This window comes from Eumetopias jubatus, unplaced genomic scaffold, assembly GCF_037043125.1.
Source record: "Eumetopias jubatus isolate StellerSeaLion01/CBP00866 unplaced genomic scaffold, mEumJub1_p1.0 scaffold_12, whole genome shotgun sequence".
In the NCBI taxonomy this organism is placed as follows: domain Eukaryota; kingdom Metazoa; phylum Chordata; class Mammalia; order Carnivora; family Otariidae; genus Eumetopias; species Eumetopias jubatus.
In genome coordinates this window covers 108,220,186-108,233,870 of record NW_028274818.1, presented here as the reverse complement: position 1 = coordinate 108,233,870, position 13,685 = coordinate 108,220,186, and the positions used below count along the sequence as shown (strand labels likewise).

The 13,685-nt window shown below is 52.3% G+C and overlaps 1 protein-coding gene across 1 annotated transcript in view; it reads left to right on the top strand.

Moving 5' to 3' along the window:
* Positions 1–13,685, top strand: part of SDK1 (sidekick cell adhesion molecule 1) — an 876,702-nt gene that overhangs the window by 640,881 nt on the left and 222,136 nt on the right. The window contains exons 7-9 of the mRNA XM_088017186.1: positions 23–213; positions 7,774–7,857; positions 11,277–11,471. Of these exons, the coding sequence (XP_087873312.1) occupies positions 23–213; positions 7,774–7,857; positions 11,277–11,471 (470 nt within the window). The remainder of the gene's footprint in view (positions 1–22; positions 214–7,773; positions 7,858–11,276; positions 11,472–13,685) is intronic.

Here is a 13,685-nt window from a genome sequence, read left to right as displayed (position 1 = left end):
CTCATGCCCTGCGTCCTCCCAGGCCTGTCGAAGAGCTGCACGTGAACTGGAAGAGGAACGGGGTGAGGATCGCTGGAGGGCTGCACAGCTTTGGGAGGCGCCTCACCATTGGCAACCCGACGTCCGCGGACACGGGGATGTACGTCTGTGAGGCGACGCTGAGAGGGAGTGCTTTCGACGCAGCCACAGCAAAAGCCTTTCTGTCTATCACAGGTAACGCTGGCGGCAGAGGCTCGGCCTCCTCGCGGCGCGGCCCCTCACGGCACTGCCTTGAAAGCAGCCCAGAATCAGCCATGTCTCACCAGTTCCCTTTCTAACTCAGAAAATGAGGGCGACGCAGAGACTACCTTCCAAATTCGCCCTGTTCTTTTTCCACGAACATAAGCCCACTGAACGCAAAGCGCTGATGTTCTGAGTACTTCCAACAAGTGTTATTCTGGATCCTTCCGATCACAGAGCTTGGGAAGTGGCGTGGTGAGGCCCTTGGCACATACGTCACCCTCTTGTGCTGGCCTCTCTGCCACTAAGCTTCTCTGTAGCCCTCGCTGGGTTATTATGGTCAGTTTTCAGAGATTATCCTATTACTGGTATTTTCTGACCCAGAAAAAAGAAGCTTTGGGATATTACCTTCTGTTAAATTAAAATGTGAGAACAGAGCTGCTTCCTAGGATGTGCGCCAAGGGTCACTCCTAAGCCAAGAAGAGCAAGAAGATAAAATTCAGCACGCAGGAGTCGCTTTAGACGCTGGAAAGCGTCAGTGTTGAGGGAGTGTGTGTTGTTCGGTGGCTAAGGGGATCCTCCGTGTATTTTTGGATAATGGTAAGATCACATTACGTTGTGAAGCAAGTGCCTTTATTTCTCACGTTTCTTCGGCTTCTGTAATACTTTGTCTTCCTATGTGCCCGTGGTCACTATTGCCGGGAGCCGTCCACCAGGATGGTGGCCGCAGTGGGTAAGAGGGGCCGGGGCGGATGAGCCCAGGCAGGAGAATCTCTCTCTTCGGGAGGAAGGGAATGAGAACGAGAAATGTCAGATCAGCAGAGAGCCCTGGGGAGGGCTGTGGCTCCCACATGACATATGTTGCAGTTCGCCACTTTGCAGACTAAGAGTAAAACCTTGTGTTTTCATATGAAATTAGCAAGAGTATCAAGAAATGCTGCATAGAAGGCAGTTTGCCTTGAGCGTGTCGCACTCCTTTCGATCATGAAGAAATGGTTCTGTGGCCTGAAAACCACCTGGCTGAATACACGCAAACCTGTCAGTCCCTCCGAATGGAGCATAAAGATTCTTAAAGTACCAGGAAGGCAGGCCTGAGTCGCACGTCGCTGCGGACTCCTAGTCGGGGACTGAACCGGTTCTCTTGCTGCCTCTCTCCTTGTGCTTCCGACGGAGGGAAACACCACAGTCCCACACCCCATGAGGACTTTCTCCTGAGGGTCCTTCCTTCACGATGTGAGCATAGCACCTTATAGATGGAACCAGAATTAACATTTGGGGTGTATCCGTCTCCAGGAGACAGGACTGTATTGTGTTAAAACATCTCAAGGTGATTTAAACAAGAGGAGAAATTTATCTTCCTGTAAACTGGAATGTTTGTGTCCATCATAATTCCTTTTGGAAATATTTAAATGTATCCTATGAACTTTGGTTTTGCGTTGACAGCTGAATTCCAGAGGAGACTGTTGGCTGCTCTGTGTTCCAGCTTTGAAGGCTTTGAAAGGGACACAACTCTGCGTCCTTGTGATGTTGGTTTACACTCCCTTTTATTCACCAGAATGTGCTGTGACAGGGAGGATTTTGTGAAGGCACCGTCCTGGGAAAGCCCTGAGGGGTGCCTCTGTGAATCCAGAGTGGTTGGGAGATGTCGGCCCCAGGCCCAGCCACCGGGGGGGGGGGGCGGTCCCTGGGGTGCCGTGGGGCCAGCAGGCGTCCGGAGCAGGCGGGTGCAGGAAGGCGGAATCGCGCTGGCTCTCAGGGACTCTCACCTCGGCTCACGAGAGAAGACAGGGCCATGGTGGCTGTCAATTCTGCGGGCGTGTTGCCTGGTTTCCCAGGTTTACACAGGAGTACAGGCCGCACCACCCCTGCCCTACATCCTGGTGGCCTCCCGGGGCCGTGCTCCTGGCACCTGACCTCTGCTCCGTCCTTTCTCCTGAGCTGCCCCCCACGGGCTCCCGACAGCTCCCCGCTACCCCCCGCAGGCTGAGGCAGACGCCGCAGCCCGCCCGCCCAGCCGCAACTGCTCGCACCACCGCTCCTTCCTGGCGGCCTTCCCTGGCCACTGGAGCCCAGGTGCCCGCCCTGCGGCCCGCTGGAAGTGCGGGCTCTGAGGGACGGTGGATAAATAGCTGAGCTCCCTTCCTTCTGTGGTGCGGATGTGACCTGGATGTCCTGGCTGCCCGTGTGCCCAGCGGATGAGCGGACTCGGTCACGTGCTCGTTTCAGCTGACCTCCCTCTGCTGGTGGCGTTTCCAGCCCCTCCCCGATCAACCGTGGGCCACCGGGCTGGGCTGTGGGGACGGGGCTCAGACACCCTCGGCACCACTCACGGGCTCGAACACGTCCCTTAGCCGCTGCTGGCTTCAGTTCCCACATCTGTAAACTGTAGACGAGGTAGGAAGTGATACGGGTGCTGGTCACAGACGCCCGAAAGCAGCGGCTTTATGTGTCCTGGTAGAGCACGGCTATCCCACCTGTGGCGTTGTTGAAGTTGTTTAACGACACACACTTCACGGTCCCCGAAATCAGGGTGTGTCTCACGATCCCTGGAAGCAGTTTGTCTGTCTTGGGGATAAATACAGTGACGCTGCCTCTTACCCACAGCTGCAGTGTCCCAGATTCAGTGAGACAGAGCGTGTACATCCTCCTGTCCACACTGACAGACCAACACTGGCTCCCGTCACTGCCGTTCACACGCTTCCCGGCTTCCGGGAGGGCCCGTGTCCCTGCACACCGGGCCCCCCACACTCAGACACACGTCGGGGGGAGGGGCTACTGTCCACAGCCGTCTCTGTGCATCTCGGTCTGTTCTGGTTTGCAGACACAGGTCATTCAGGAATTCCAAAATCGCATCATTAAAATCACAGATTACTTGTACCCTCTCCTGGCTGATGCCAATGCCACAATCAAGGAGTTACAGCTGTACTGGAAGGTTCTCTAGAGCTGAGACCAAGCCGCTCTTCAGTGCTTGAATCCTGACATAAAATGCTTCCTCCCCTCCTGCTCTTCCTTCCTTTTCTCCGCTTAACATTTCTTGAGTCTACATCTTGGACACCGTGCTGGGCATTGGTGACAGTGGCTCGAAAAAGTAGCCGTGACCCCCAGCATCCAGGAGCCCCGTGTGGAAGGCAGACCCTCACAAGGCAGTTACGACTCAGCGTAGCGCACATGCGAGGACGGCGGGAAGGGGTGCCTGACCTCACGCAGCAGGTGCCAGGGCCAGAGGCTCTCTTGCCGTTCGGCCAGGATGGAACCCTGCGGCGGGCCTTGTAACCCATTCATGCTGGTTTAGGATGAGCTCAAGATGTCTTCTTTCTGGTTTTACATATGGCTGACGTTGGAAACACCCACAGTAATCATCGGTGCCCTGTGACACCTGGAACTTACCTGTACAACAGGTCATTACCAAGTAAAGCTCAGATAATAGAGCTGTTACAGAACTGTTTCTAAAACAAGAGGGAAACTTGTATGAGGCAAACATCAGTGGCGCTTGGATCATTTGCTGAATGCGGGACGGGCAGGCCAGCTGTGATACCCCAGGATGGAGCGGGGTTCTGGAGGCAGGGAGCTGCGAGCATGCTCTTTGGGGATCCCTGGCCATCTCTGCCCCCCGCCCCTGCTGATCTGCCAACCATTTGTGGAGCACAGTGTGTGCAGAACCCTCCTGAAGGGCCAGCGTGGGCAGAGGATGAAGAAGGAGGATTTGCAGAGATGAATGGGACGCACCTGCTCCCCTGAAGGCCTTCAAGGGTGTAAGGTCCTTGGTAATCTCCTGTATCTCTCCGTCCATCGGATAGTTTTTAAGTGTCTCCTCAGAAGCTGTGACAGGCATACCAGCACAGAGATGGGGAAGACACAGTTCTTCTCCGAAGAAGGTCCCATGTGGAGGGGTCCCCCTGCCCGAGGAGGTCGGGGGGAACTCTGCAGAAGAAGGGCACTAGGGCTGATCTTGAAGACCAACTCGGGATTTGTCAACAAGCCAGGTCTTCTCGTGCTGTGGGCTCTTAACTCCCTTCTTGGTCTCCCCTTCCAGCGGCAGGAAGGTTGCTGCTTTTAGGGGTTCCGGGGATGGGACTGGGCCCAGCCAGCTAATCCAAGTTCAGCTCTCCATTTCAAGATGGACAGCCTTAACCACACCTGCAGAGGCCATCTTGCCACATAGCATGACTTGCTCCCAGGTCCCGGTGACGAGGGGGTGGACCTGGGAGCAATGACCTTGGGGCCATTCTTCCCACCACAGTGGACAAAGACACCACGTGTGGATGATGGTGGCAAATCAAGGACACGCCCTGGCATGATATGGTCTTTCTGGAGCAGAAGGGAAGACAGAACAGGGAACATCCTTGGGTCTCGTGGTAAGTCCTACTCAGGACAGGGCCTGCCACTCAGATGTGGGGACTTTGGCAGGAGAGTATGAAGAATCCTTGGGACTCGTGGACCATCTGCCGTAGCTGCCTCCACGAGGCCAGAATGAGCACTGTACGGCCATGGCATTTCGGGGGCGGGGGCGGTTTGATACAGGCCTTGGACATAGGCTGCCTGGGAGGCATCCCACCTCCTGTTCTGAGGCCCGGGCAGTGAAGGACGATCGGCGTGGCTGGCCATTTCTCAACAAGGGATGGGAACCTTTTCCTGATGTCTTCATATTGTTTCAAGAGAGATGAAAGTGTTTGTTTCAATCCCCAGTTTTACTGGCTGCAGCTGTGATACATTTTTAAAAGTCCAGTGTGCACCAGTGTTGGCACTGTGCCCTTTCTAGAAAGGTCGCTGCCAATTAGCTAAGATGCGCACTTGCCCCTCAGAGGTTAAGTGGTTCAAGAGTCTGTGTACAAGAGAATTCACAACAAACTCACTATTCACCCCACAGCCCTCGCGTTGTGGACATACCTGGTGTGCCTCCACTTTTGTCCTTAGAGCTGACTATGTGTAAAAGTAGCTGGGGGTCAAGAGAAGAAATCTTCCAAGCACCTGTTGAGCTATGTTGACAGGAAGGGTCAGCCGTGAGTGAAATCGTGACACATACATAGTGGAGAAAAGAAATACGATTACCGTCAAAAGCTACAGGGCCTTTCAGGGTCTTGGCAGCTACTCACCCACTCTGCTTCGCTCAGCCACCTGGAAAAGTTTCAGGAACGAGGCAGGAGTATCGGTAAATGAACAAACATGCTCGGCCTGTGCCGTTCCTGGCCTTCCTAGTTGTCAGCTATGCAAGCCTCCCTGGTTATTGGCTCCAGAGGAGAGAGACGGCACTTGGCAACATTGGCAGGACGCCCTACCAGACTGTGCCCGAGGAGCCTCGCGGCTGTGCATTTGGTGCTGCGGTGTCTGTGGGGCGGGTGCTTTTGTGCCAGGCTCCCATGGTAACTGTCTGCGGTAGGCAATGGTGGTGTTCGCAGATGAGTGGCCCCGGCCAGGCCTCTAATGCCCCCCAGCCCCGGAGCCATGCCTCTGCTCGGCTCGAGCCAGCTTTGGGCCACGGTGTAACAAGCACCGGTTGTCTCTGACCCTGGGCTAGGTCCTCCCCTGGCCCTGGGGGGAAGCTGAGTGGCACTGCAGAGTGAGGAGGAGCGGAATCGGGATGCTGGCCGTGGCGCCCAGTGCCTGGGGGAAGGCCGTCTGGTCCTGTAGATGTTGACCATTTCTACGTGCGGGTTTCTGTTATCAAAGTGTACTTCCTCTGGGATGAATCCCGAGGGACTTGGGCCAAGTGCAAAAAGCCAATTCCGAAGGTTACACACTGTGATTCCATTCCTGTATCATTCTTGAGATGACAGAATTACAGATGGAGAACAGATGAGTGGTTGCCAGAGGTGAGGGATGGGACGTTGGGGTGGCCATGGTGCTAAAAGGGCAGCTTGTGGGACCCTTGGGTGACGACCCCTTCTGCCTCTTGACTGTGGGCACACAGGCCTGCTCACTGGTGACGTCGCCTAGGGCTAAGCCCGCACACACGCATGCGTGTGTGCACACATACAAGCTAGACCGCAGAGGGGAAAGTAGGGTAGGTCAGTGTCTCAGGTGTGTTGCTGGACTGTGGTTTTGCAAGACGTCACCATTGGGGGAACTTGAAGGAAGCCTCGGATCTCTATTATTTCTTACAACCACATGGGGCTCTGCAATTACCTCAAAATAAAATGTTTAATTTAAAAAAGGAGAACCGTAATTAATCACGGGCAAATGTTGACTCTGTCACTTAGTCTTTTTTTTTTTTTTCTTTTCCCTCACGTCCCTTTCATCGGACCATGGAGGTAGATATTGACTTTAGCATTCACTGATGAATATGGGGCATGACCCGCACACGAGGGCCGTGACAGGATGCAGCTCCTGGATAGTTGGAATATAGATTTCGCTGTTGTCACGATTATTGATGAAGGAAATGTGGCTGAATATGAACATGTGGGTGTGCAGCGAAGACCAGCTTGAAAAGATACTGTGAATCTTTGCGCTGTGTCTTTCCACCCAGTCTACACACACCCAAAATCCAGTAGAGAGCTCTGCATCCACCTGGCAAGAGTGCAGCCCCTGCCTCAGTCAGATGGCGTGCACCCAAGTGACCCAGGTCATTGCAGAAGCGGTGCCGAACTCCCATCTCCACGGAGAAACCTTCAGCCTTTTCTTAAGTGCTCATGTCTTCTTTCCCTTTTGTGGGTTGCACCCTGTTTTAAAGACCCACGCGGTGCAGGATGCATGCCAAGCCACACTACCCACATCCCACACCCCACACGGCGACAGTGGAAATCAGCCACGTGGGAAGACAGTGCCCAGAAATTAATTATCACACTGAAAGTGAATACAACAGCCTTTTGTTATTGCAATAATGAAATCACTAGCACCTTCGTACTGGATGAATCTGGCAATGCCACTGTTGAAGTTCTGCTGAATAAACTGAGAAAGATATTGCAATTTACTCTCCAAGAGGATTCACTGTTTAATACACCCACTATGTTTTTGTTGAATAGGCAAGGGGAGTAGCTAGAGATATACAAGCAGGCGAGTTTCCTCTGCTCCTAAAGATGGACGAGGGGCCCTTTTTCTTTTTTCTCTTTGCTATCATTTAGCCTTCCGTTGAAGTATTAAATCTATATTTTGGAGAAGAAGAACCTCTAAGACTTTAAAAAATACGTTAATGGGCCACCCCGTTCCCTGACACAGGCCCCATGCCCGGCTGTGGGGCTTTATTTGACATGCTGCACGCATCGGGGTTTGGTTTAGATACTGAAACAAACTAGTCTATAAAACACTGTGCTGTAAATACAAATCTTTACGAACCTCTCGGGATAGTCCTTCTAAAACGTGCATTGAGATATTCCATGATTCAGGCCTGTAAACGGAAAAGTAGCCATCACCCTGAGTAGTAATTTGCTTTCCGAAACCTTAGAATATAAACCGCCTCTGGCCTCCGCTCACTGAATTCTGAGTTTGTGTGTACGATGGCGACTAATGAACTTTCCAGAAATAGTTTTTAAAAGGAGTTCAAACTCTTTCAGGCTAGACGGGTCTCCTGAAATACACCTCTTTTGCTTAGGGGCTATTTTGTTCCTTTCTTGTTTAAAGAGCCACCGTATTTTACTGCTGAGCCCGAGAATCGGATCTTAGCAGAAGTGGACGATACCGTGGACATCGTGTGTCGAGCAATGGGTGAGTGTGGGGAGGCTGCTCCTCAGGCCGCCATGAGGTGGAGGGACCAGAGGGGCACTTCCGTTGCTATCAGGACACACGCTGAATGTGATGTTAGTGACAGGGCCTTTGGATCCTAGCAGAACTCAGTTACTGGGCATGTGACCTTGAGGAAGGTGATCTTGACCTTACTGAACTGTTGCTTCCTCGCCTGCAGAGCAGAGATAAGACTATTCACCCAAGGGAACAACAAGAAGTCCTCTACCCCATCCGAACCCACGGAGAGGGACAATCTTGCCCTCTCAACCCCCTTTCAAACGCTCTGGTTCCACCAAGGCTTGGGGCAGGAGATGCTTTCCCGTCCATGGGGTGATTGGGACTGGTGACCACGTGCACTCCGGAGCAAGAGAGATGGTTTTAAATCCTTTGAACAGGAAACCTTCCTTTTTTTTTTTTTTCCTCTTTTGCCTTTTCTGCTTCAGGTTGACTTTTTCTTTGTTATTTCAATAAGCTCACCCCTCCCTGCCTTGCCTTGATGATGAGCCGTCCACTGTCAGGCAGCACAAATAATTACAGGAACCCCTCTCACAGAGACAGGCTTTTTAAAGGCAATTTCATTAACAAAGGCTGTGTTAGTGCGCTAGAGACTGTCAGTGAAAAGGACTTTTTTTTTATGTTTAAACCTGTCCATCTTAAGGGTGGGTATTTTATTCTAAGAGCTTGGAGGGTAAGGATTACTAGCAATTTTGTAAATCTTCAAAACAGGCCCATAAAAGAGATATTATCTCAGAGTACACATACAAAAACAAGACCTTAGAAAGCAAGGTTAAGTAATGTGCTCAAGGCACAGAGCCAGGGAGAGGAGATGAGATACCTCTAAAATCACAGCCCAGTGTCTGGCATGTAGGAGCTGCTCATTAAAGACTAGACAACCCGCCAGGGGTTGCATGGCAATGGAGACAAGATCCAAACCCAGACCCATCAGCTCCCAAAGCAAGGGTTTTGGCCGGGGCACCTGGCTTCTCCCAGAGAGCCGAGGGCCTAGGCTTAGAACTCATGCCAGCGGTCCACAGGTATGGGCGTGTCCTCTTCTGTTTCTGAAAGGGAGTGGGGGTGCCCTCTGAGCAGTGCCGATGGCCCCTGTAGAGATCGGCGTCTGCCTTGGGCACCGTCCTGTACCCACTATGCTTCCGCCCAAAGTGTGTATCCTGGGGGGCTCAGTCCCCAGCCCCTGGGCCGCTCACGGGGGCTGTTGGCACATCTGCTCTGCAGCATCCTTCTCTGTTCTGGATCCTGGGGAGTAGTGGGGGGAGAGTGATATGAACTTTACATGGAAACGTCCCCCTTGCGGTGGGTCTCGTTGCTGTCTTCCTGGTATAGACACCGTTTTCTAAGGTCAGTGCTGGTCTGGAAGTGAAACTCCGCTGTATTTCGAGTGCTCAGATTTTAGAAACCAGCATCTGCAGTTCTGCTGGGGATAAGATTTCTGTTTATGAAACTAAATCGCCTCAAAATAGAAAGACTCCCAGTTCCCTGTATACTATCAGTTATTTTTCGATAAATGACAATCTTAAGCTCTTCCCTTGACAAGAGAATGCTCTTTTTTGCATTTCTACAGGGTAAACTGCTTGTTAAATACAGACGTGTAAATATATACTGAGCAGGCCTTTCAACGTTGCCATCAGATAATTTACTGCTTTCTTTTAATTTTGACAGTGAAACTATAGCAGCATGCGAAGTGGTTACTCTTCATGAAAGCTACATCATGTAATTGGCTCTTATGAGATTTTACATGAATTGGTTATGCTTTTACCTTGAAATGGATTTTTTTAATTTCCCGATTTAATGAAAAGTGACAGGAAACACAATTAAGGCAAAGAACAGAATCTGAGAATACATTATCTTGAAATATTCTACGACATTAACTTTATTTATTGAAGAAGACATCTTACACCTACATAGCATCTGAAATCAAGGGATTTGGGTGTGCTTTTCACCATGAATCCTGTTGAGATGTGTTTTATTTAAATTAATTTCATAGGTAGGGAAACCAAGGTACGGAACAAGCCTAGACATTCCCGCACGTCTCTGTGGGCCCACAACAAGCATACACGCACCCGCCGTGGCTCAGGACCTCATTGTCTTGTGTGCTTTGGTGGAGTTTCTATGCACAGACTGTCATGTCTACCCAGTTTTCCCCTCTTTGGTGGCTCAGAAGGGTCAGAGACATGCCAAGGAAGAAGTGTCCCCTACCGCTAGTCATGAAAGCCTCCCAGGGGAGCTGCCCAGGGAAGGAGCCTGGCATCTCCGCGGTCAGGGCTCGACCTGGGCAGTAAGGCGCCAGGGGAATAGCGCCTGCCTCAGCATCGCCGGGGCTCCACGTGCTGAGCACAGCCATGTGGGGGCCGAGCAGCAGAGGTCCTCACGCTCTCAGGCCGAGGACAGTCCATTCGCAACCCGGGTTCTGCCCCTGTGAGCTGGTCCTTTGTCCCCTGTGTCTTCCCTCCCAAACCCAGGCTCACCCTCCATCAGGTGCTCCCACTGACTGAGGCCTGAGTTTTCACTATAACGTCATTAGGATGAGGAAGGCGTACCCAGCCTCAGCCTGACCCTCCATCTTCCTGGTCCAAGTGCTGGCCTTGCTCTGAGTGCCATCAGCTCCTAAGGACAAGGATGGCACCATCCGGCAGCCCCTGCTCGTCACCTGTTGGGCTCCTATTTGCCTTTGCCCACGTCCGCAGGTGAACGCCCCTCATGTCTCCTCAGCCTCACCCACATGCATCGCGGGTGCTTACTCAACCACAGCCATCCTCCACCGTGGTGGACGTCTGCTTAGAGCACTGGTGTCCAGCCCCCTCGGCAGGGGACAGCCGCAAAGAGGGGACGCCTTCTTCTTGTGGTTGTGATCGTAGTCATTCTAGCCAGTGAGCGCTGGCCGTGTGCCGGGCGCTGGGAGATTTGTGGGCGCTGACGTGGTTAATCTTCCCAATAGCATTTCGAGGTTGCAGTGACCACTTCCTTCCAAATGTGTCTCCTGCCCTGGTGGCCCTGTCCTGAGCCTCAGTGTCAGAGTCAGGTACTGCAGGGCTGCAGGGACCTTCCTCCCCATCCCTGTCTGTCCCCAGGTTGGTCACGGTCACGGCTGGGATCCCTTTCTCCCCAGACCAGAGCACAAGCGTGTGCCGGCTCGGGGGTCCAGAACGATCTGCAGCCCAGTGTCAGGCGTTCATTCCTGCTCTCCCTCTTGCTGCTTCTCTGTGTCCGTGTCTTCATAGAGATGAGAAAAATAATACCGTACAGGGTGGATGAAGGGACTCCTCGACGAAAAATGCCACTGAAGTATTGCCTCGTGGCCTCTGAGACATGTTTGCCTCAGCCTGCACAGAAAGTGCTCGCAATCTAATTTTTTCAAATGCCCAATTATTTCCACTCCCACACAGGGGTCCCTCTTCCCACCCTCCAGTGGTACAAGGACGCCGTCTCCATCAGCAAGCTCCAGAATCCTCGATACAAGATGCTTTCAGGCGGAGGCCTGCGCATCCAGAAGCTGCGTCCCGAGGACTCCGGGATCTTCCAGTGCTTTGCCAGTAATGAGGGAGGGGAGATCCAGACCTACACCTACCTGGACGTGACCAGTGAGTGCTGCCCCTCAGAGCCAGACCCCCCGGGCTGGGCCCTCGGCCAGAGCTTCGCACCCTTTGTGTGTGTGACACACTCAGAAAATGGTAGCATCTGTTTGGCAAACGGACAGGGCACAGGGGTCCGCAGTGACGCACTGTGGAGAGCCACCTCTCTGGCCGACAGGAACCCACTTGCTAAGCCCCTGGGCAGCAAATACGCCCCGTTGTCCCCACACCCTGGCGCCCCACCTGCTCTCAGGCGAGCCTCGTGCCCTCCTCTCTACTGAGAAGCAGGGGGGAGAAAAATCTCCCATTTTTCTGGACAGAACTGGAAGGACTGTTCAGTGACTAGCTCGTACCTAATCTTTTTCTTTTGATCTTTTCCCCATTTTTTAATATTCATTTTCTATTTTAGTTTTTTTGAACAATTATAGTTCTTCTGTAAGTTTCTTTTATTATCCCATTAGCAGAAATACTTTGGCACTCTGTCTTTGAAAAATAAAATGAAGGTACAGGTTTCCACTGCATCTGTGGGTTTTCTTTTTCATCTCCACAGTTGTAATATTGTTCTTCTAAAATGAAGTAGAATTTGGTTATTATGGAATTATACCTTTCATGTTTGCCCTTTTGGAAGTCAAATGCTGATATCCTCAGGTGTGAGAGCCGTTTGAGAAAGCAAATCATGTCCATAGGCAGACGGCTCTCATCTGCCCGAGCTTATAAATTTAAGGATTGAATGTATTTTGGTAAAGTAGGGGTCACACCCTTGAACCTTGTGCAGGGGTCAAATTTAGCCTCTGGTTTGGAGCATACGAAACCAGTATCGCTTCAAACAGCGGGAATAATATTGGGTACTTATGCTGGAAACTGAGTTTCGATTAATTAGAATTATTTAAAGTGTATCTTACAAGTCAGCCAGGAGGCTGTGGGGCACAGATGAGCACAGTTTTTTTTTTAACTTTATTTTAATTCCAGTATAGTTAACACACAGTGTTATATTAGTTCATGAATTTAACAAACATTTACACAGCATCTGTGTCAGGCACTAGGGTCTGTCAGGGTTGGGGACAGAGCTCTGAGGAAGACACGCGAGGTTCTTGTGCCTCCAGGACAGAGGTCGTGAAGTGGGGAGACAGACGGCAGAGGAGGGCATAATTTAGCCAGGGATGAGGGCCAGGAAACGAGCGAACAAGCAGGGCCCAGAGTGACCAGGGAGGCCTCTCGGAGGGTGGTCAGGGAGCATTCCCTGAGATGCTACTGGAGCTGAGGCCCAAAGGTGCAAAGTCTTGGGGGTTTGTGGGTATTATGGGGTGAGGGAGGGGTTGCTGCAGGTGCCTTCCAGGAACAAGCTTGGGGAGGTGTGTGTGCAGGGAGCAAGGAGACAGTGGGGACGCCGTCTGGTGAGGAACCAGGGGTCGTGCCAGGAGATGGGTTGGAGAGACAAGTAGGGCAAAGGCCCAGGAGCCAGTGGGAGGATTTCATGGGGTTTGGGCAGGAAGTGGCGGGGTGTCCTTCATAGCTTCCGCGGGGCACCCAAGGCTGGGTGTAGAATGGCCAATGCAGGGAAGAGTGGAAGTCTTGGGACCCAGCAGGAGGCCAATGTACTGTCCATGTGGGGGCCCCAGAGGTGGAGGGAAGCAGGGGCTCTGGGATTTGCTTTGGGGGCAGCATCCACGGGACATAGGTGGCTTGTGGGGATTCCCACCTGGTGCAAGGAGAGGTGGCCGCAGTGCCCTGGCCCCGAGTCCCGTGCACTTGCCCTGGGAACCCCAGCCCAGGCTCCCCAGGGGCCTCACAGGATTGGGGGGCATGCAGATCCCCGTCCTCCAGGGGTTTCCAGTTTAATCATTACCAGAGTAGAAAAAGTCGCATGAATCTCACTGAGCCAGCCTGAGCTGCCCCTGACTGTCTCGGTCTGATTCAGGGTCTCGGGAGCTGGAAGCCCATGCCGTCCCCCAAGGACAAGAAGACCCCCCAACACTTGGGCCCCTGACACTTCCTGGAAATCCCTCACAGATGTGCTTGAAATCGGTTATTTTGTGAAAGTGTCATCCTTTGGGTAATATTTAATATTCAAAAATCAGCTTTTCCTATTTTTTAGAAGGTGCTGAAGACGAGCTTGTTAGATTTATCTGAATAAATGTCTCCCCCTCATTAACGTTCACCTGAAACAGCCGCTTCCAGGCTCCTGCACTTGCCCACTTGTGTGTCCATTCCATCCCAAGACTG